The sequence below is a fragment of the Halichoerus grypus genome, chromosome 6 (assembly GCF_964656455.1).
Source record: "Halichoerus grypus chromosome 6, mHalGry1.hap1.1, whole genome shotgun sequence".
Taxonomy (NCBI): domain Eukaryota; kingdom Metazoa; phylum Chordata; class Mammalia; order Carnivora; family Phocidae; genus Halichoerus; species Halichoerus grypus.
Window position 1 is genome coordinate 172,569,227 of NC_135717.1, and position 22,487 is coordinate 172,591,713.

General features: G+C 56.4%; 2 protein-coding genes, 1 long non-coding RNA gene and 1 other non-coding gene across 8 annotated transcripts in view; 2 read left to right on the forward strand and 2 right to left on the reverse strand.

The window, feature by feature from the left end:
- Window positions 1-20,149, forward strand: SERHL2 (serine hydrolase like 2). 5 transcript variants are annotated; one of them, XM_036088349.2, is made up of 12 exons: window positions 1-91; window positions 985-1,134; window positions 1,242-1,355; window positions 1,681-1,722; window positions 2,139-2,158; window positions 2,615-2,689; window positions 4,127-4,236; window positions 4,999-5,078; window positions 11,845-11,879; window positions 17,425-17,507; window positions 18,823-18,919; window positions 19,695-20,149. In XM_036088349.2, exons 1-12 carry the CDS (start codon window positions 88-90, stop codon window positions 19,812-19,814), a joined length of 930 nt encoding a protein of 309 aa, XP_035944242.1. In that variant the 5' UTR covers window positions 1-87; the 3' UTR covers window positions 19,815-20,149. The 5 variants fall into 5 exon arrangements, 4 of the variants coding, with proteins under 4 accessions (XP_035944242.1, XP_035944240.1, XP_035944241.1 ...); XM_036088347.1 differs by lacking the exon at window positions 1-91 and adding an exon at window positions 102-228; XM_078076699.1 differs by lacking the exon at window positions 1-91 and adding an exon at window positions 418-624.
- TRNAR-CCU (transfer RNA arginine (anticodon CCU)) lies at window positions 14,217-14,290 on the forward strand. Its single transcript has one exon. It is a non-coding gene; the product is annotated as a tRNA-Arg (tRNA).
- On the reverse strand, window positions 14,329-17,737 carry LOC118533223 (uncharacterized). Its single transcript, XR_004916119.2, has 2 exons — window positions 16,263-17,737; window positions 14,329-15,535 (listed from the first exon to the last, which is right to left on the reverse strand). It is a non-coding gene; the product is annotated as an uncharacterized LOC118533223 (long non-coding RNA).
- Window positions 20,117-22,487, reverse strand: part of RRP7A (ribosomal RNA processing 7 homolog A) — a 7,885-nt gene continuing 5,514 nt past the window's right edge. Inside the window, exons 6-7 of the mRNA XM_036088350.2 lie at window positions 22,050-22,248; window positions 20,117-20,595 (exon numbers count right to left, since the gene is read on the reverse strand). Of these exons, the coding sequence (XP_035944243.1) occupies window positions 20,510-20,595; window positions 22,050-22,248 (285 nt within the window). The 3' untranslated portion in view covers window positions 20,117-20,509. The remainder of the gene's footprint in view (window positions 20,596-22,049; window positions 22,249-22,487) is intronic.

Genomic DNA, 22,487 nt, shown 5'->3' on the forward strand with positions numbered 1-22,487 from the left:
GGGGCGGGGCCCGAAGCTCCGGCATTTATTTCACCGGCCGCGACCTTACGGCGGTGACGACCGCCGCGCGACAGCAGGACGGCCGCAATGGGTGAAGACGCTGCGCCGCAGGACCCTTAGACCGGAGTGGGATGGGGGACGCCACGCGCGCCCTTCCGGCTGCCCACCCACCTCCTTGCCCTCGACCCGGAGCGGAAGTGGGGGCGGGTCACGGGGACCCGCGGAAGGGTGGGGGCCCCAGGAGAGGGCTGCACGTGGCTTCTCAGGGTTCCGGCAGCTCCAAGTTAGAGGAGCAAGCGCGGGGGTCTGGGACGCACAGGTCTCCAGCCGGGCCGGGTGGGCCAGAAGGGGAACAGGTGGTGCTGGACCAGGGAGAAGGCAGCCCTGACCAGAGTAGGCCGGAGACAGACGGCGTGGTGCTGGGCGGCCGGGACCGGGGTCCTGGGATTGTGGCGCCTGCATCAGATCCTCGCTCCACTTCATTCTCCCTGGGGACCTTGGGCACAGCCTGCGCCTCCCCATGCCCCGGTTTACTGGTCTGCGAAGGGAGAGTGATAATGAGAGGAGAGAGCCAGGCCCCAGAGAGGGACCACCCCATCTGCCCCTCGGAGAGTTTAGAATATGGTGGTTATTGCTATTACTCTGTTTTCTTCCCGTTTTACAGAAAAGGAAACTGGGGCTCAGGAGGTTTTAGTAAGCGTTCCAAGGTCACACAGCTGGCATGTGGCAGAGCCCAGGTCTAGCCAGGTCCACAAAGTCCTGCCGTGAAACCCTGCCCTGGTTTTCTTCACTCAGTGGACCCAGTTTATCTTTCCTTCCTCTGGGTATCCCCAAACCCACGTCAGGCTCTCTCCCTGTAATCACCTGGGGGCAGTGCGGGAATCTGAGCCCCCTGGGCTTTGCTGTTGCCCTGAACACATTGGGGCACAGATGAGGGGCTCAGAAAGCGCCTGCTTCATGATTGAACGGGTGGCTGTCTTCCAGGTCTGTTCTCAGAGCTGAAGCTGGCTGTGCCCTGGGGCCACATCGCTGCCAAAGCCTGGGGCTCCCAGCAGGCCCCCCCGGTTCTTTGCCTGCACGGCTGGCTGGACAATGCTAACTCCTTTGACAGACTCATCCCTCTTCTTCCGAAAGGTGGGACTGAAGGGAAGCCAAGGGGCAACGTGACGTAGACTGCAGGAGAATGAGGGGAGGGGGAGACAGCTGACCTAGACGCCTTCTCCCCCTGTCTCTTGTCTCAGACTTTCATTATGTTGCCATGGATTTCGGGGGACATGGGCTCTCGTCCCATTACAGCCCTGGTCTCCCGTATTACCAGGAAAACTTTGTGAGTGACATCCGGAGAGTTGTAGCAGGTAAGAGGCAGTGTGTGTGTGTGTGGAGGGGTGCAGTGGGACATCCCCTCTCATCGTTGGAGTGGGGTGTGGTAGCCAGCAAACAATACTGGCCTGGGAATGACCTGGGTCACCCAGGAATTCATGGATGACTTTGGGAAAGTTGGCAAGAAGAGCTCATCCTTCTGGGGGTTCCACCCCTTGTAAGGAAGCTGGAACCCCTCTAAGCTAGTTTCCTGAGGGGGGCACCCCAGAGGCTGGGGGAGGATGTCCTGAGCACGGGGACTGCAGGACAGAGGGTGAGGGGAGCCTGGGCCCATCCAGACCTGGCTCCATGTGTTTTCAGCCTTGAAGTGGAAGCGTTTCTCCATCGTGGGCCATAGTTTTGGTGAGTACAGTTTACACTTCGGCAGGTAGGGGGCTGACTGGGCTGAGGGGCTGTGAGGGAGGGAGAGGAAGTGGCACACAGGTCCCCTGCACTTCTGGGCAATGCAAGGAGAGATGAGGGGTCTGTGGGCACTGGGCCCTTTGGCCTGAGGCACCTCCCCCACGGGACATAGGGCCCCAGAGGTGGCTGTCTTCCAATTTGACAAGAGAAATGTGACCTTTCAAGTGGCTAGGTCTGATGAAGCGGTCATATGGCCCCCAGGGAGGGAACCCCAAGTTTATCAGGGCATAAAGAGCCCTGCCTCCTGGTGGGAGAGAGCCAGGCCCCTTAGCCTGGGGTGGGGCAGCCCCTGGGAGGAAGTTTTAGTAGGATTTTGAGAGCTGGGAATACCAGCCCACGACTCTTTTGTCCCCCAGGTGGCGTGGTGGGCGGAATGGTGAGTAGATGCTTTGCAGTGACCACCTCTGGCCATGTTGGGCTTTCTGTAGGTGGGGCAGGAGGTGGGGGGGTAGGGAGCAGGGAGAGAAGAAGTTTCCAGGAAAGGGAGTGCCTCCTCATATCACAAATTAGAACCCAGTATTTGTTGGCCTAGATGGCAGTAATAATCATTATTGCGGGGAGGTTGGTGAAACTGGAGATTCCTGATGGAGTTCAGAGTTTCCACATTCCCCATCCCCAGAGAACCCTGGAATCCAGCCAGCCACCAGGGTGTAAACCTTGGTCTGGGTGTGGACCTCCAGGGGCTGGGGCGGGGGAGAGGAGGCTACCCTGGGAGGGAATGAAGATCCTTGTTCTGGCCCCTTGGAAACACCAGTGTCCCCAGGGAAAAGCTTGAGTCCCTTTGCCTTCTTCCTCTCCTACTCATTCTTCCCTTTTTTGGGTCGCATCGTAGTTTTCCAGTATCTTCCCCGAGATGGTGGATAAACTTATCTTGCTGGACACATTGCCATTTGCCCTGGACGCTAAAGTAAGAGTGAGGGCTTTCATGCATGCTATCATGGGGGAGACCCAGGCCCTGGGTAGTGTCCTCAGCCCTGCCTCTTTTGGCAGGGAGGTGGGAGGAGGTGGCAGAGGGGAGACTAGGGGGGATCAGGGGACTCCCAGAGAGGACAGGGTTATGCAACCTGTACCCCTAGGAGTGGGCAGAGAAAACAGGTGCAGAAGCCTTTGTCATCCTTGGAAACCCTGTATGTGGTCTGGGATCTACAGAATGCCAAGTCTTTCGTGAAGTGGCAGGGGGTGGGAGAGGGTAGGAACAGTGGATTGAGGAAGCTCTGGGGGCACACAGCGTGATGAGGCCCCCCCCACAGTCATGTTCACGTGTATGCCTTTGTGCTGTGCACACATTGCACAACCGCACACAGCAGCCCTGAGTGCGGACCAATGGGAACGCGCCGATCCCTTCCGCCACCACCACCAGTGACAGCAAACAGTGCTGTCCCTGCATCTGAGTCCTGGCTTCTGCCACGGATCTGCTGGGTGACCCTGGGCAAGACACTTGGCCTATCTGGGCCTCAGTTTCCTCACCTGTAAAAGGAGGTTGGACTAGGTGACCTTGGAGTTGCTTGCCGGCTGTCACATTCTGTCACTCTGTCCCTAGGAGCTCAGCCTCTCAGTTGTGACACAGCTGAGTTTCTTATCTGTAAAATGGCCACAAATGCCAAAAGGGCACGAACCATGCTGTCTTTTTCTCACCACATGCCCAATCCCAGCACATAGTAGGTGCTCAGTAAGTGTTGGCTTCATGAATGGAGAGCTCGTGGGTGACTCTGAGGATCCGGTGAGACTCTGGGCTTCTCTCCCTTCTTTATCTGTTTCACCCACTGAGTTACCCGACGCAGTGCCCCAAGATCTCCCTCCCGAGCAGCTGGGTATTTGGTCCTCCCTGTCCCCCGTTGTTGGATGGGAGTGTCCCTTTCCAGGTGGGGGCCTGTGGACAGGGCTGGCCTGTTGTCAGAGTGAGCTGGGCCGGAAATAGGTACACTCGAAGGGGGGCCAGAAGCCCCCGAGCTGCACCCCCTCTGCAGTCTCCTCTCCACCATCTGGAGTGATAGCATTCATTAAACCAGCTGAAATTGCCAACCCTGGATGGTCCGTGACTTACGGACCTAATACTGAACCTTTGCAACACACTGGCCGTTGGCAGATTTCCTTTCCCCTCCATCATCCATCCTGACCCTTCCAGCTGGCCGGACCACAGGCGGGGCGGGCTGGGCTGTCGCTGAGGCAGACAACGTGTGCTCTGATCACAGAGCTAACGAGCAGGGGCTGATCCTATGCCACCCTTCACTGGGTCAGAATGAATCCCAGCTGAGGGGCTGCTGAGGCCCGGGTCGGGGGGAGCTGAGCCCCTCTGTGTGCAGCCCGGAGTCCCGCCCACCCAGCAGAACCCACACTTCCCCAGGGCGTAGAGGACGTGCTGACCTACAGGCGGGGGGCCATAGAGCACATGCTGCAGGTGGAGGCCTCCCAGAAACCCCGGCAGGTGCTCAGCCCGGAGGAGATGCTGCAGAGGTGAGTGCCTCTGTCGGCGGAGATGGGGCTGGTGGGGACGGGAATGGTGGGAGGGGGTCAGGGGTGGGAGACCCGGAGGAGGGTTGGGATACAAGGGAGGACATCTCCGGCGCGCAGAGGAAGCGTGGGTCTCCCGCGCACAAGTCACACCGAGCCTGTTTCTCTCCACGCTCACCCTAGGTATCAGGCTTCCTGGCTCTCCAGACACCCCAGCTGGGACTTGCCTGCCTCGGGTCCTCCCCCCTCTATAGCCATGCCCTGCATTTGCCAAGGGCGCTTTCCACCCGCTCTCTACCCCTCTTCCTCTCCCTGTAATTGTGCACACATGCACGTGCGTGCACACACACAGTCTTTCCTTCCACACCTCTCTGTGGCTCCTTCCACCTAGACCTCTCTGCAGGCACCTTGCTAACTTGCCCACTCCTCCTTCTGGCCTCAGCTGACTCCCTCCCCCTGGGAGCCTGCCCTGCCTCCCCTGCCCCGTGAGCCGTTCCCCCCAGCCCTGTAGGAAATCGAAGGTCTGTGGGTGGTGACCGGACGCTGGTTGGCCTTATATCTCCAGCACCTGGAAGTGCCCCCGGTAGTCAGGGACGTATACGTATTTGTTATCTAAAGGAGTGAAAATACACACACACACACACACACTGCTGATGTGAACATCCCATTGACACATGTTTGTGTCCTTTGTGGGGGCGGTCCTCTGTTTCTTTCCATGTGGCCTTCTCTGCCCCACGACATCCAGCGTCCGTCTGTCCTCCCCAGGTTCCTGAAGAACAACAGTCACGTGAGTGAGGAGTGCGCGCGACTCCTCCTTCAGAGGGGAACCACTGAGGTGGCCGCAGGTAGGGACCCGCCGTCTCAGGCCGTTGCTGACCGGCACTGTTCTTGCTGAGGAGTAGTAACCGCTAAGTCTCGCGGCTGCTTGCTCTGGACCAGGCAGGGCACCGAGTGCTCAGCAAACAGGGTCTCATGTCATCCCCGCGCCCCCCCCCCCCCCGGCTGCCCTATACTCACCCCGTGCAGAGCAGGAGAAACTGAGGCTCCGATAGGCCAAGTGATAGATAGACCTGCGTGCCAGGTCACATAGCTGCTGCGCATCCCAGACAGGCCTGTGGGGAGCACTCAGGTGTCTCGGGGCTGAATGTTGGGGAATGTCACAGCCGTGCTCTGCTGACCCTGTGTGTGGGCGCCGGCGTCCCCGGCTAGGGTCTGAGGACGTGCTCCATTTTTCAAAATGGAGAAGTAGAGGGGCACCCCGGTGGCTCAGTCGGTTGGGCGTCTGCCTTCGGCTCAGGTCATGATCCCGGGGTCCTGGGATCGAGCCCCGCATCGGGCTCCCCCCACTCGGCAGAGAGTCTGCTCCTCCCTCTCCCTCTGCTGCTCCCCCTGCTTGTGCTCTCTCTCTCTCTGTCAAATAAATAAATAAAATCTTTAAAACGAAAAACAAAATGGAGAAGTAGAGTAGGTGGCCCCTTGGTTTCAGGGCAGCCTCGGGCCTGTGTTTTCTGCACTTTGTTTCCCGAAGTACCCATTCAGGGAAACTTTACCAAGGTCCCGCTCAGTGCCAGCCCCTCTCCTGGCGGGCCCGTACCTCGGACTGGCACCACTCCAGAGGGCACCCTTCACAAATGCCCTCCCTGGAACTGACTGCCCCAGGGGTTCAGCCAGGCGAAGCCAATTCAGGCATGTCCGTTCTAGGAGGAGCAACAGATGATAGACCTACGAGCAGACAAACAAGAGACATAGTGCAATAAAAGAAATGTACAGGGTATTCTGGAAGAAACCCCAGAGAGGGGCTCCCGGAGGCGGCTCCCAGGAGGTGGAGTAGAAGCCCAAGGGAGACGAGTGTGGTGAGATGGACCAGGCACTACACTGGGCCCGAAGACCTGGGCTGATTCCTGACTGTGCTAGCTCAGAGAGCTGAAGTCCCTCCTCCCCATTTAGACACCTCCCCCCCTATTTTTCTCAGGTCATAAATAACGTTTTAGGATCTTTGTGCTCAGGGTCTGAGAGGATCAAGCAAGGAGGTGAATGCGGCTTCAGTTTATAAAGTACCAAAGGAAGCAGTGGTCAAAACCCCAAGGGCTCGCCAGATTTGAGCAAGTGGTGGAATTAATTGGGCTGCTGGGAGTCAGGCAGCAGGAAGCCGATGGGACTGTGGTCCTGGAGATAGGACAGCCCAGCCAGTGGTTGTCGCTGGGAACTCTGGGCCTCGTATGGCCCGAATTTCCAGTTGCTCATAAGAAGCCAGAGATCTACTGTGTGGTATTGTTTTTTCCAGAAGTTGCCAACACACCACGAGGTCAGATGGAATATGCTTAAGGGATGTTTTGGCCTCAGGCTGCCAGTCTGTGACTTGTTGTGAGGGACTGTCTGTTATCATCTCTGAACCTTGGCAAATCCACCACGGAGAGGGGAGGTCGAGGCAGAGGGCCATGGGCCTAGGCTTCCCAATGTGCCCACACAGATGGCCCACCCAGAGGGGTCCCGGTGCAGAAGTAGGCTAATCCGGAATAAGACACGTTCCCAGCCAGGCGGGGGAAGCCGATTAGGCCAGGCCTGGGTCACGTGAAGGGGTGAGCACGGACACTGAACCAGTTGTCAAGGAGGGTGAGGAGAGAAGGGAGGGGAGTGGACAGGCAGCTGGGTCACCATGTCAGGCCCAGCCCCCATGCAGCGGTCATGGCCCTTTGGGGCCGGAGCTTAACCTAAAACAAGACCAAGCAGGTTCCCAGCCCCCACCGGGTGGTGTGACACTGGGAGAGCCAGTGTTCCAGGCTGCTCGTGGGTCCTTGTCCTCAGGCCCCAGAGCCCCTGACAGTCCCCATTCCACTCTGGAACAGAGAGCAGGGACAGCACCATCAGTCCAACCTGATCCTAGAACCGAAACCAAGTTCATCTGCCCGACGCACAGCAGAACCGATCACTCAGACATCGAGTGTGCACAGGTGGTGAAGGCGAAGGTCGTGAGGGTGGCTGGCCCCCAAGTGAGGCCCGGCAGAGTGCAGTCCTGGAACCACCTGGACAGGGGACGGGAGGCCAGGTGGGGCTGGAGTCAGGAGTTGGGTTTGGAGGTGAGACCGGAACGAAAGCAGGGCCCCTGGGCATGGAAAACGCCTTGGTGTCTGTAAGGGGGAAGGTGTTGCTCTGCTCTCCAGCCGAGCAGACACTGAGTGGCGGCCGTTTCCCACAATGGCCGGTCCTCCCCCAGCAGCTGGGCGTCCCGCGGTTCGCCTGACTCCGTTCTGACACCATCTACCCACAGGCTTGGGGCCCAGTCCCACGAAGCTGTCCCTACTTCAGATGCCCCACCGAAGATGAAATTGTCACCTGTGTTTTCGACCTAGTGGCTATAAATCCGGGGTTCCTTCAGACCACTCCGCAGGCTCAATAACTTGCTAGAACGCCTTTTAGAACTCAGGAAAACAGTTTCCTTCCTAGATTACCAGTTTGTTAGAAAGGATACAACTGAGGGACAGTCAGATGGAAGAGATGCATAAGGCAACGTATGGGAGGGAGGGGTGCGGAGCTTCCGTGCCCTCCCTGGGTGCCCCACCCTCCCAGCACCACTGTGTTCATCAGCCGGGAAGCTCCCCAAACCTCCTAGTTCAGGGATTTTTCAGGGTGGCTTCACCATGTGGACACGATTGATCATAACTCAGTCTCCATCCCCTCTCCCCTTCCCAGAGGATGGGGAGGTAAAGCTGAAAGTTCCAGGCTTCTAGCCACAGCTCAGTCTTTTGGGGACCCCCCCCCATCCTGCAGTTATCTGGTGGCCCACCAAGAGTCACCTCATTGGGACAAAAGACGCTCCTATCACTTAGGAAATTCCAAGGGATTGAGGAGCTCTGTGTCAGCACCTGGGCTCAAAGACCAACTATTAGAACAAAAGATGCTCCTAGCACCTTTACTACTTAGGAGATTACACAGGCTTTAGGAGCTCTGGCCAGTGTGAAATAAAATACGTATTTCTTATATCACAATATCAGTCTCTAATTGTTGGCTGTGGCAGGAGATGGGGGGTGTCTAGGGTTCCGATACCATCTCCTGCCTTCAAAGGTATTTTCTTAAGAATCGTAAGTTTCATGCAACTTTTCAGGGATTCTGAAAGTCTTGGAGAAGGTGGCGCTCACAAGTCGCAGGCCAGGCCAGCCCGAGGGGTCCCAGCCGTGCCGGTGCAGAGTCTCCCCTCCTTCCAGGGCTGACCCTGGCCTCATCCCTCTCAGTTCCTTCCGGGTGAAACAGGTTGTTGATGGAATTGAGAGAAGTCAGTGCACAGTCCCTCGGAGCAACTACTGGCCCTTGGTGTGGGATCTGCATCTAAACCCCTTCCAGAAATGCGAGGGCCACTTGCTCTCGGATCTGATCACGGGATTCCTTGAAGGGATATCTGTGCTGGCCTGCTGGTCTGAGAAGCACATTTCCTGCCCTCACAAAGCTCACTGTCACGGGGAGGCTGACAGAAAAGCAGCTGGGCTGTGGGCCTGCCGGGCCGGTCAGGATGTGAACGGTGGAAGCGAGCCTTGGAAGAGAGGAGGATGTGGCCAAAGGGGAGAGAAGCCAGAGCCCAGGGCAGAGAAAACAGAACAGCTCGATAGGGATCCCCAGGTACCTGGGGGTCACCCCACCCCTACAATAACACCCTTTTAAAGTTTTTTCACATCCTCTGAGTAGCTTGAGCCCAGGGCTGGAGGAAGGAGGAGGGCAGAGAACCCAGGGCGGGGGCCAGTCATCTGTGCAGGGAGGTCATGGCCAGAGCTGAAGATGACCCAGAGGCCTCAACCGTCATAGTTTCCTTAGGCCAAGATGACCTACTAGTGCAGCGACCAGAAAATCTTCCGATTACATGGTGTTCCTAAGAATTTAGAATCACAAATACCCGACTGAGAACCTCTATCAACAATTAATCATCTATATTTATCATCTAAAAGTTCCATAATCTCTAATTAGAAGGGAAAACCTAGTAATTCTGGCAAATAGCTCTTTTTTTTTTTAAGATTTTATTTATTTATTTGACAGAGGGAGAGACAGCGAGAGAGGGAACACAAGCAGGGGGAGTGGGAGAGGGAGAAGCAGGCTTCCCGCTGAGCAGGGAGCCCGATGCGGGGCTCGATCTCAGGACCCCAGGATCATGACCCGAGCCAAAGGCAGACGTTTAACGACTGAGCCACCCAGGCACCCCGTGGCAAATAGCTCTCCTTAATGTTCCCATAACTATTTCTCTGAAAGCCATTTTGTATTCAAACATCAGTTTTCCATCAGGGAGACCTAACACCCCTCCCCCGGTGGGCACCCCCACCCCAGCCCGGCCCAAATACCCCATCCATCTCCCCCTCTCCCCCGGAGCTGATGGCGTTTACAAGGGGCTGCGTAGAGATGCTGACCTAGTTGCCATTTGGGTTTTATTTTTGAATTTAATACTACTGTTTTTATTTATTTATTTTTATTTTTAAAGATTTTTTTATTTGAGAAAGAGAATGAGCTAGAGAGAGCATGAGAGGGGGGAGGGTCAGAGGGAGAAGCAGACTCCCTGCTGAGCAGGGACCCCGATGCGGGACTCGATTCCGGCACTCCAGGATCATGACCGGAGCCGAAGGCAGTCGCTTAACCAACTGAGCCACCCAGGCGCCCTCTACTGTTTTTTTTTTTTAAAGATTTTATTTATTGATTTGACAGAGACACAGCGAGAGAGGGAACACAAGCAGGGGGAGAGGGAGAGGGAGAAGCAGGCTTCCCGCCGAGCAGGGAGCCCGATGCGGGCCTCGATCCCAGGACCCTGGGATCATGACCTGAGCCGAAGGCAGACGCTTAACCGACTGAGCCACCCAGGCGCCCCTCAGTGTGGCTTTCATTTGCATTTTCTTTTTATGGTAACGATGAGTATCTCTCATATTTAGTTTTCTGGAAACCGTACCTCTGCCTACCCTCCGGCACATCGTTCTGGTGGTCTTTCCTCAATTTCTCGGAACTCTTCATATGTTGGGGAGGTTGAGTTGCAAAGGCGTCTTCCCAGATTGTCTTTTTTGACTTTGCTTAGAGGGTTTTTTTTTTCTTGAAATGCAGACTTTTCTTCATGTAATTAATAGAGGTCTCTTTTCCAGCCTCTGCGTTTTGAGTTGTAGCTAAAAGCTTATGTTTGATTCGAATACTGTTTGGGGTCGAGAATTTTCACTTAAGTATTTGCTACTTGGGATATTTAGCTTGTGTGCAGGTGGAGGTTTGGATCTGATTTGATCTTTTTCCAGACGGCTCCTCCATTGCTTGACATTTTGTAAAAGTGTCTTTGCCCTCGGTGACCTAAGAGGCGGCCACACCATGCCCTGACTGCCCGTCAGCATCGGGGTCTGTCTTTGGACCTTCGATCTTTCCGTGGGTCTGGCCGTCTGTCCCTGACCAGCACGACACGGCTCGGCTTATTGTGTTTTCATATCTGTAGGACAGTCTCCTTTTATGGCTCTTTTTCAGAGCTTTCCTGCTATTCTTGCTAAAAATGTTGTTGGCATATCACATATGTACATTTAACTAGTACTAGTAATACTAGTGATACCAGACCTACTCCTGTACTCCTCCCCGCACCGGCCAAAACACTAGAACAGCACCCATTCCTTTGAACCCTGTGTGTCCCCCTCTCTGCGACCCGGAGGCAAACATCTACTTATCCACTCAAGCAACTTTTTGAGCACGTACTGTGTGGCAGCCCCGTTCTCGGGCCTGGGGAACCCAGCCAGGGCTGAGACACCAAGCTGTTGTCCTCCGGGAAGCTGCATTCTAGCGGAGGAGAGGTGCATGCGGGTGGAATGCTTTAGGAAGTGCTGAGTGATGAGGAGAGCCCTCCAGGGGGGCGGGAGAGGTCCCCGTGAGAAGGCTGTGAGTCTACTTACTTATGAATTTGTTTGTGACTTGAAATGGGAGGCTGAGAGCCTGGCTGGGAAGGCAATGTGGCGCAGAGACTCGTGGGAAGGAGGAGGCCGCCCTGCTTCTCTTTGGTGTCACATTTGTGGGATTTACCCAGTGGCTCCAATCCACGGTTTCCCAAGTAGAGAGGGTCCCCTAACAACCCCCGCACCCCAAGAGCTCACTTCTCAGGTGGCCTCCCGGATCTGTGATTCTGTCTCTGAAGGGGGCATTGCCCAAGCATGGAATTGCTGGGAATCTGTCCTCGCCAGGTGAGGTCCAGCTTGTCCACCATCAGGACCGTGGCAGAGAACCACGGTTCAGCCCACGGGTGGGACCACGGGCCTCCTGACCCCGCCAACGTTCTTTTCTTTTCAACACATGATGGCATGGATTCTTCTTAGCTGTCGGGTGCTTCCTGGGGTCTGAAGATCACGTGACCACCCTAAGGTTCTCAGAGATGACGGCCACTGTGCCAGATGGGGTAACCGTCCACTACCGTCCTTCTGCGCTGTTCTGTGGGGTGGCTGAGGAGGCACCCGTGGGGGCCATGCCGGTCCATGGCCGGGTGGCAGCAGCCAAGCTCTGAGGACACCAGTCCAGGCTGAAGAAGGGCCCCCTGGCCGGAAGGGCCCTAGGTCCCCAGGGAAGCCCTGTGGGGTCCCTCACCCTGACGGGCAGCACTGAGGCCCCGTCTTTGTGCTTCCATTCCAGGTCTAATAATGAATAGAGACCGGAGGATGGCTTTGGTGAGTGCTGCTCTCTTTTTCTTTTGTTATTATGGTACATTATACATAGCATAATGGTTATGCTATGCTATGTATTTTAAAATCATTCCTGAGTGTCCAGTTCAGTGACACTCAGTCCATTCGCAATGTTGTACAACCATCATTTCATCCACATTTTTCATCATCCCCCATAACAACCCTGTACCCACTGAACACCAGGTCCCCATCCACTCAAAGCCCTGGGTGGCCGCCATTCTATCTTCTATGAACTTGGCTGCTCTGGGGACCTCATGTCAGTGGAATCAGGCCGTATTCAAGGCTCATCCAGGTCCCAGCAGGGTGCCCGAACTTCCCCTCCTTTTCTGACTGAACAACATTCCGTTTATGTGGATCTGTCCATTCATCCATTGAGAGACACTTGGGTTGTTTCCGCCTTTTGGTTATTATGAATCCTGCTGCTGTGAACATGGGTGATGACTATCAGTTCGAGTCTTTGCTCTCGGTTTTTCTGGATATACACCTAGGAGCAGAATTGCTGGGTCGCACAACAGTCCTGTGTTGAACCTTTTGGGAAACTGCCAGGCTGTTGGCCCGGCAGCAGCATCGTCCCTCCCAGCAACGCACGAGGGTTCCAATTTCTGCACCTCCTCACCCACGCTTGTGCTTTTCTATTAAATTTTAGCCATCCTCGTGGGCGTGGGGTGGTGTACAGCCTCTTTTGAATCATGGGTCTCCTTAGGGCAAGGGCTGAGGGCAAGAGAGAGGACCCCCTGCCCCGCAGATTCCTGAGCTCCAGATGTCTCCCCAGCAGGCCTGGCAGGAGTGGGGGCTGCGCTGGGGTCTGCCCCGCGCCTGGGGGGGAACGCCGGCAGGGGGTGCTCACAGCACGACGGCCGCTCCTCGTTCTCCCATGTGCCGCACACGTGTGTGCTCGGGTAATCCTCACTGCAGGCCTGGAGGAGGGAACTGTTGTCACCCACATTTCACAGGCGGGGAAACTAAGTCAGCCGCACGACTTGCCCACAGTCAAGCAGCACCATCGGTGGGGGCTTCCCACCCACGAACAACTGAAAAAACAAACCATTACTGACATACAGGTGCCCGCAGACTAAAAGGGGACCAAGGCCCACTGTCGAGGGCAGACTTGCAGCTCCATCTGTGTGTTTTCACAACTATGTAAGAAGATACCGACTCATTTTAGGGCTCTTCGTTTTGTCGTTTGTTTAGGTTTTCCCAGAAATGGCTGCAAATGCTTAACTTAATGGATTAACTGCGTGGGGGTGCTGCGTGGGAGTGCAGGGCAGGCCTGCTGGCGGCTGGGGGCGGGTGTGGTCAGAGGAGTTGGTTAATGAACAGCTAGGAGATACCAGCCCCTGTGCCCATCTTTGTGGGGTTGCCGTGACGACTAGCAAGGTCCCTGTGTCAAGTGCCCCAGCACAGTGCTATCACGTTAGGGGCTCTCAGATGGTGCTCTTAATGAGATTGTTCAAGAGGGTAAAATGCTTTGCCCATGTGAGATGCTGTCATTAGAGGTGGGAAGCTCTGGCCTCAGGGAGACCCTTGAGAGCTGTTGCCCAGGCCCAGGTGGGGACATGAGGCCTGGACCAGGGCATCAGCCAAAGGGACAGGAATGTTTGAGTTTTGATTTTGATCCAACTGGGATCTGTCCTCAAGTATGGTGTGAGGTCGGGATCCATTTTCACTTTCTTCCCAGATGAATAGCCAGTTTGGTCCACTGCCAGTTATTGGGGTGGGGGAGATCCTCCTAACCACCAAGGCTCACTCACCGTGGTCTGTCTTCTGTGTGCTGGTCCTCAGGCTGGTAGCTTACCAGCCAGATCCTAACCAGTGGAGGCCCTTGTTGGAAAGCTTCTCTCCAGAGAGACTGATCCCAGCTGGACCCCTGGCCTGAGCCAGGTCACCCTCCAGGCAGCAGTGCAGGGCCCCAACCCTCCACTGCCCCCGAGTGCAGGTTGGGTTGGTTACTTTTGGGGGCATTAGGAAATACCCCTTCCCTTTCCAAGGTCCCTGCCCTGTGCAGCACACGCCTCTTCTGCAGCAGGCTGCCCACTGATGTGGAGCTTATGTTTGGGACATAAACTGAATTACAAAAGATACAAATTCTAAAATGGGTCTGTCTCTGCACTCTCCTTTTGTTCCAGTGATCTTGTCACCATCCGGGCCCTACCACTCTGTTTCAATTCCTACTGCCTTCTGATTCGTTCTGATGGTTAGTAGAATCAGCGTTCTCTCCTTGTTCTTCTTTTACACATGTTCCTTGGCTTTTCTTGCATATTTTCACTTACAAATGAAGTTTGGAATGATCAACTTAGGTTAAAAATTACATTGGGATGGGGTGCCTGGCTGGCTCAGTTGGTAGAGCATGTGACTCCTGATCTTGGGGTCGTTGAGTTCAAACCCCACGTGGGGCATAAAGCTTACTTAAAAAAAGAATTCTATTGAGATGACATTGAATTTATAGAATACTTTGGGAATTTAATGACTGTTAACATTATGAATGGGTACCACCTGATTTACAATAGAGGTGTGCCAGGCAATGGGTTATCCATATGGAAAAGTATGATCCTAGACCCTTGCCTCGCACGATACACAAAAATTAATTCAAGATGGGTCATAGATCAAAATATGAAAGGTAAAACAGGAAAGGTTCTAAATAGCTTTATGACCTTGAAGTAGACAATATATTTTAAATAGGACACACATGTGAATCAATGAAAATATTGATAAATAGGGCTTTATTAAAATTTAGAATTTCTGTTCATCAAAAGACAAATTAAGAGAGTGAAGAGTCAAGCCACAGACTAAAAGAACATATTTAAATGCATAGGCCTGCTAAAGGACTCATATCCAGGATATATAAAGAGCTCCTACAAATCAATAAGATAAAGTCTAACAACCTCATTTTTAAAAGCAGGCAAAAGATTTTAACAGGCCCTTCATGAAAGAGGCTATCCAAATGGCCAATCAACACATGAAAGGTGCTCATGATCATTAGTAATTAGGGCAATCAATGAAATACACCTCTACACCTCCACCAGAGGTGGAGAAATTGCTGTCAAAATGGAAAAGCCTGACAACACCAAGTCTAAATGGGGACGAAGACCAGAACTCTTCTACACTGCAGGAGGAAGTATAAATTGATACGACCATTTTGGGAAATTGCTTGGCAGGAACTGCTAAAGCAAAACATAGTCAAATCCTGTGACCCCGTAATTCCACTCCTAGGTGTATACCTAGCAAAAATGTGTGCCGTGTGCACAAAAGACGTGTGCAAGGACGTTCCTAGCAGCTTGGTTCATAATAGTCCCAAACTGGAACTCACCCACATGTTTTTCAACAATAGAATGCACACACTGTTCTATATTCATACACTGGAGCACCACACAGGGATGCAAAAACAAACGTTAACTTACAGACCAAAAGAAACCAGAAACAGAGAGCACTCTGTATGATTCCATGTACCTGAAGTTCAAAAAGAGGGAAATTGATCTACGGGCCTAGTGGTCTGAATAGTGGTGTCCTCGGAGAATACCCCAGGAGGGAGCCTGCAGGTGCTGGTGGTGGTCGAGGCTTCGAGCTGGGTCGCACGGAGCATTTATATGTGAAAGGCCATTGTCAGCTGACACATAGATCTGGGGACTTTGCCATAAGTCACACTGGAAGTATAAAAGAAAAATATAGATCAGGGAATAAAAGTGGACTAGGGAAAGAAGGTTAGAGGAGAGGGGGATAGAAGCAAAGAAAAAAGAGAGAAGAGGGGCGCCTTGGTGGCTCAGTCGTTAAGTGTCTGCCTTCAGCTCAGGTCATGATCCCAGCGTCCTGGGATCGAGTCCTGCATCAGGCTCCTTGCTCAGCAGGGAGTCTGCTTCTCCCTCTGCCTGCCACTCTCTCTCTTTCTCTCTCTGACAAATAAATAAATAAAATCTTAAAAAAAAGAAGAAGAAGAAAGAGACAGGGCACACCCAGCAGCCTTTGGTCTTAAAGGCGTTCTTGGAGAAATGTCCTCGGATTGTGTGGCCCTAGAGGAAACCGCTGCAAAACCCCAGACTTGTGTTTTCACATCCAGAGACATGAGCGGAGGTAACATCCCTCAGTCTCTGCTTTGGGGACCAACATATAATTGAGGTGAGGGCCTGACCGGGCCCCCAAGCTGGAGAGCCCCAGTCCTGGCCCGAGCAGCTCAGGCTGGGGGTGGGGGCAGACGCTTGAGCCGAGTCCTGGTGCCATCTCCTGATCCCCGTTGTGTGACTTGAGCCTCTGTGATCCTCAGTAAAGCCCTGTTTCAATGTGCCTCCGATGAGCACTGGTCGGGGAGCCCCTCCGCGGGCACGAACCACCTCCCTGCTTTTCCTGCAGCCGGGCGCTCTGCTAGCAGGAGCTCACGTGCAGCCTGTGTGGGTCCTCGGTAGATCTTCGTTCACTGGGCCTTGTGGATGATCTGGAAACGTCTGTTTCTGGAAAAGCACCCAAGGTCATTTTCGCTCAAGGAGCAGGAAATGGCCTGGAGGAGGTCAGGGTAGATCAAGGGCAATATGCTCTCGTGGCTGTGACCCTGTGACCGAATGTGTATATATATGTGTGTGTGTGTGTTTGTGTGTGCACACGTGTTTTCGTAAGAATTGTATATTTATCGCAATGGTGGAGGAGTGTTGGGCATGACTTAACAGTCCTCATGGGAGCTTTGTGGAATTGATCCACTCTGCACACATTTCTCGAGCTCCTCGTCTGTCACACCTGGAGTTCTAGGGCTCGAGCAGCACCGTCCGGTAGAAAGCGAGCCTCATGCAATTCCACATCTTGTAGTAGCCATGTTAAGAGAGTAAAAAGAAATGGAGGAAATCACATTTAATATTTTTATCTCAATGTATCCAAGACGTAATCAGTATAAAAATGTGAGGTGTCTGGCATTATTTATACTAAGTCTTTGAAATCCACTGTGCAGTTTATACCTACAGCACATGTCGGACTGGCCCCGTTTCAAGCACTCAGTAGCCACATGGGCTGATGGCTACCGTGTGGGACGGCGCGGACCTGGACCCCTTACATGGTCATAAGACAGGGTGGCCCGGGCTCTGATGGAGGCCAGTGGGGCTGTGGGGACATCAAGGCGTCCTCATTCTGCACAGTGGCTTAAGCAGGTTACTTTCTCACGGAAATGGTCTGTTTGGCAGAGTCGGGAACCCAGGCTGGCTGGGCAGCGCTGCAGGGCGGCCTGCGGATGGGGGAAGGGAGTTTGGGACGAGGGGCCACGCCTAGTCCTAGAATCTAGGTCCAGAAGCCGCCCAGGTCACTTCCCTGCATTTAGCCGCACAACCACACCAGGGTGTAAAGGGATCTGGGAAATGTCTGGCTGGGCAGCCATGAGCCCAGAAAGAGGGAGAACAGATTTAGGGGGAAAAAGCCTCTGGCCCACGGGGGTTAGAGGCCTCTGTGGAGGTGATGTGGTTGGGTCCTGGACTTGGTCCCGGGGTAGATGGCCACGGTGGCCCCGAGAGAGAAGCCCGCTGCCCTGTGGACAGAATGCACTGTGGTCTTGTCTCTGCAGCCGGAGTACAGCATGGATTTCATCAGCAGGGAGCTGTTCGTGCACTCCGCCAAGAAGCTGCAGGCCCACGTCCTGCTCCTCAAGTAAGTGTGAGCCTCGCGCCCCAGAAGACACTCGACTGCCGGGGACCCCCAGGTGTCCCTCGTGTGAGGCTGGGCTGCCCCGGCCCCTGGGGTGTGGAAGGCAGGGCCCGGAGCAGACGGGGCCGCCCCTCTCAGCGGGGGTCTGCGGAGGTCACCCCCGGGGGAGGCAGGGACTGGCTGACCTTGCAGTCGGGCGCTTGCCCTGCCAAGTCCTCCAGCCGCTCCAGACCCCTGCCCCCCCAGAGCTTCGCCGCTCCCTCCCCCGCCTGCCAGCGCCCAGCCAGCAGCCGTCCCAGTGCCACCTCCCGTCGTGGGGCTCAGCTGCCACTCTCCGCGCCGCCGTGGCCTGCCCCAGGCCGGAACCGTGACTTCTGGGGACACGTGTGTCTCTGATGCTGAGCACAGAGGCTTAGGAAGCACGGACTCGAGGTGCAAATCCAAACCACAGAGACGCTGCACACACACACACACACACACACACACACACACACCCCGTGCCCCCGGATGGCTAGACCCGAAATGGCAAATAACAGGGGTTGGTGAGCATGAGGAGAAACCAGAACGCTCCCGCCGTGCGACTGTAAAATGGCGCAGCCACTTGGAACAGCCCGGCAGTTTCTGAAGCCCTTAACCTACCCCAGGACCCAGCAGCCGCCCTCCCAGGTCTCTAGCGGCCCGACCTAGGTCCCCACAGCAGCCTGGACGGGACGGTCCAGAGCAGCATCAGTCCCAACAGCCCAGGGGCGGAGAGCACCGGGACGTCGGTCAGCAGACACACAGGCAGGCCGTTCCAGCCGGGAGAGGAACGACCTGGTGGTACCTGCCGCGTGGATGAACCCTGAGAACGGGACGGAGTGAAAGACACCAGTCCCGGGAGTCCACGTGTTCTGTGGCTCGACTCATGCAGGCGCAGAGAGCAAAATCTCTGGAGTTAAGCAGTGTTTGCGTAAGCCCGAGCGCTGCACAACTAGAGGTTCGGGTTCGGGGGACTTTTGAGACGATGACGTCCTCAAATTGACTGTAGTCACGTTGCAGAACTCTAAGTAGACGTGTGAAACGGGTGCGATCATCTCAGGAGAGATGCGGGGAGAGAAGGCAGGGACTCGACCCCGTCCCTTCCCGGCTGTGCCGTCCGAGGCGGTGGCAGCGGGCAGGTCCCACGACCCCGCCGAGGTGAACGTGCAGCACCGTGGCCACAGTGAGCCCCGGGCTGTGGGAAAATCGGGGCAAGCCCAGGCCTCTCTCCTCTCAGCCTGGAAACCGGGGTGGGGGGAGGCACCGCAAGGTGAACCCTGATTTTTCTTTTATTTTCCAGAGCAATCCAAGGATATTATAATGTGAGGAGAGAGAACGACAGTGACAGGAACGTCCTGCTTTTTGTGATGGACACGCTGCAATCAGTCCTAAAGGAGGTAGGTGCACGAGGCTCAGCCAGGGTGAGGTCCAGGAGGGTCCTCACCCACTCCTTGCACTAGGGCCTCTGGTCCAGCCCCAGGCCTGATGGGTGACTGGCAGGAGCGACCCGGCCTCACTCCCTATGGCGGTCAGCCCCTGGCACTCACATTTAACGCAGCACAGGAAACACGTTTTCTTGGCAGAGTGCCCCAGTGTTATTGTCCACGTACATCCCGCAGCCCAGGTCCGGCTTGGCCAGAGGCCATCCCATCATTTCTAGGGTGAGCAGATGACCAGTCTCATCAGTGGGGCCTGGGGCCTGGGCTTTGTCCCTGGGAGCACGTGGCACTTTGACCGTCATCTGCTGTAAACGCCTGACCCTGGGCCTCTGCAGACCTCGGCGTCACCACCAAAGGCGAGCCTGTACGTGACCCGTCCGCGGTGCCTTCCTGTCTCCCAGGGAGGCTCGGGTTTGAAAGGCTGCTCGTTCTTTCAAGCTGACCTTACACCCTGGACTGCCGGCACCTCCCATGCCTAGCTCTACAACCTCACAACTCGGAAGGGCCCAGAAGGCCAGGGTTTGCACATTTCTCCCCCTGAATCAGTCCCTTCTCGCGGACTCTGAGCCAGGCTCTGACTTAGCCAGTGTGTGACCGGGGAGCTGGGGGTCAGAGTCTGCCCGGTGGTTCACTGTGGGGCACCCTTTGGAACCACTGGGAGGCAGCAAGCCCTGGGAAGGCCCCAGCACACCAGAAGGGCCATGCCTCACCAAGCATCCCCTCCCCTCTCCAGCGGTTCCAGTACGTAGAAGTCCCGGACAACCATTACGTCCACCTGAACCAACCCCAGAACGTGGCCGGTTTCATCAGCGCCTTTCTGCTGAGCAAGGAGACAGCACCGCATGAGCCGTAGCCTGGGCCTGGGCCTTCGGAGACCTGGTACCCACCACCCGGCGCCCGGATCCCTAGTGCCAGGCCCCCCAGCCAGGCCAGGTGTGGTGGGGACAGGCCTCACTGGTCTGAAGCCCAGCAGGTGCTGAGGCAGAGAATCGTGGGCAGAATTTGGGGGGGGACGTGGGGCAAGATTCTTTTTAACATTTGTGACTTCAAGGGGGAGACCGTGTTTGGATTTGGGGGCATTGTCTGTTTTGTGGCTGATAATCTGCAGAGAGCGGGTAGCAGATGGAGGGAGGAGAGGCCAGGTGACTGCCCAGCTGGATGAAAAATAAAACGGTTCTTGTATTCTCACTGCTTCTGAGGGGCTCTTCCACTGACGGGAGGGGAGAGACACTCAGCTGGAAAGGGAAGGCCAGGGGCAGGCTGGGACCAGAGAGACCAGGAGAAGTAAACAAGCGCGGCCTGGGCTGGTGGCTTCCGGTGGCCCACGCCCTCACGCTGGGCAGGCCTCGCCAGCACGGTGCCCAACACTGCTGCGCCCCGGACCCACGGGAGGGCCCTGTCCTTCCACCTGCACCCGCACGGCCTCAGATCTGGCAGCCCCCGGGCCTGGGCAGTCCAGGGCGAGTGTTCCAGGTCTTCAGGTCCTCCCCGGCAGCGCACCGCCACCGTTCACCGCCCCCTTCCATGGGTCCCCAGGACCAGCTCGGCTCAGTAGGGTCGGAACTTGCGCTGCGCCCGCATCAGTTCAATCCGCTGCTTGTCTTCCTCAAACTTCTTGCGCAGCTGGGCTAGATCTGGGGGGCAACAGGAAAGGGGAAATGGCCACGTTAGTCCGTGTACCGTGTGGGGACTGTGGCCCCCCCCCCCCCCCGCCGGCCTCCGCTGATACGGTCCGGACGCTGCGCGGAGACAGATGCGCCTGCAGGCCCGGAGGGTGGGTGCTCAGGCCAGGGCGGCACGCCTGAGCTCGGAGAGGAAACCCCGCAGAAGGGCGAGCACAGAGAAAGCAAGACACCTGTTCCCTTACCACCCCCACCCCACATACCCCAGGTGAAGGCAGGCGGCTCAGGGGGTGTGGGGAGCCCCCCCAGGGGCACCTCTCCCGGCCCCTCCCCACCACAGCAGCCAGACTGGGGAGAACATCAGGAAGGAGAGGGACTCCGCCCTCAGTGCCACAGAATTTGGATGGCGGCTCTGGTCACCAGGTGACCAGGTCAGAGGAATACGGAGGGGTGGGAGCCCGGCGGGAGAGCTCATGCAGCCCGCTGTCGGTGATTCTAGAGAGAAGAGCAGGAGCGAAGGTGCCCGAGTGGGGAGCAGCAGCGAGACAGGCAGGAGGGTGACGTGCCTGGGTGTTAGGTCACCAGCTGCTGCAGACGCTGTCCCCCTGCCGAGGACAAGGCCAGCACCCTCTACTCCCAGGCCCACGGGGAAGCCACCCGACGAACAGGGAATATGGGCTCAGCATCATCACGACCTTGAGTGGGTCACGGGCGATGGGGTGCTCGCCTGAACACTGTCCATGTGAGGGCGCCGCCCCACTTCCCCCCCCAACTCTCTCTCTCTCTCTCTCTCTCTCTCTCTCTCTCTCACACACACACACACACACACACACACACACACACACACACACACGGTGCTCGCCTGAACACTGTCCATGTGAGGGCGCCGCCCCACTTCCCCCAACTCTCTCTCTCTCTCTCTCTCTCTCTCTCTCTCTCACACACACACACACACACACACACACACACACACACACGGTGCTCGCCCCGACACTGTCCATGCGAGGGGCCTGCCCCACTCCCCCCACACTCACTCCCCCTGACACACACACACACCCAGCAGCAGCCCTCTCGCTGTCCCCACAGTGAGCACCTGAGATCCACCCTCTGCAATCTGGCCCCCGTGGGAGGATGACAGGTTCCAGCACCAACTGCTCAGGGGTCTGGAGGTGGTCCTACATCCCAGGTGTGTCTGAAGCCTCTAAACAACCCAGGGGCCCCCACTGCTGCCACTGGGGAGCAACGGGGACCACCACAGGGGCTGCTGCAGGCTGGGACCCTAAGTCCAGAGCCTGTTGGGAAGTCTGGGCCCAGGGACAGCCCCCTCCACACCCAGGTCCCAGTGCCGCCCGCGGGAGCCCTCTGCTCTGGCCGGGGCTGGCAGCAGTGGCCACGGGCCTCGTCCACAGGGCCTGGGCCCCAAGGGAAGTGGGGCTGAAGCACAGGGGTTTGGGGCGCTCCCTTACGCTCCATCTTGGTCTCTCGGTGCTGCCAGGCGTAGAAGTTGAGCAGCTCCTTGCGGGCGCGCTTCCGTCTCTCCCTCTCCAGCGCCCGCAGGCTAGCAGCCTCTGTCCGCGGCAGCACGGGCCGCCGGCCCCGACGGGTCACCTTCACCCAGCCCTCCTCGTCCGGAACCCCTTCCTCCTCCTTGGCCTTAGCCTCCTCCTGCAAGAACAGACGCTGTGATGGGCAGACCCCGGGACCCCTGCAGCCTCGGGTGCCCCTCCCCCACGCTCCCTTGGAGGCTCTCCCTGCAGCACCCAGAACCTCCCCGGGCACCCACTGCCACCTGCTGCGCCCTCTCCCTCCCAGTGGCTCAGTCTGGGGGGCGGGGGGCACAGAGGTGCCAACACCCTCCTCGTCCCTCAGCCTTTCCTACAGACCAGAGACTAGACGTCACCCAG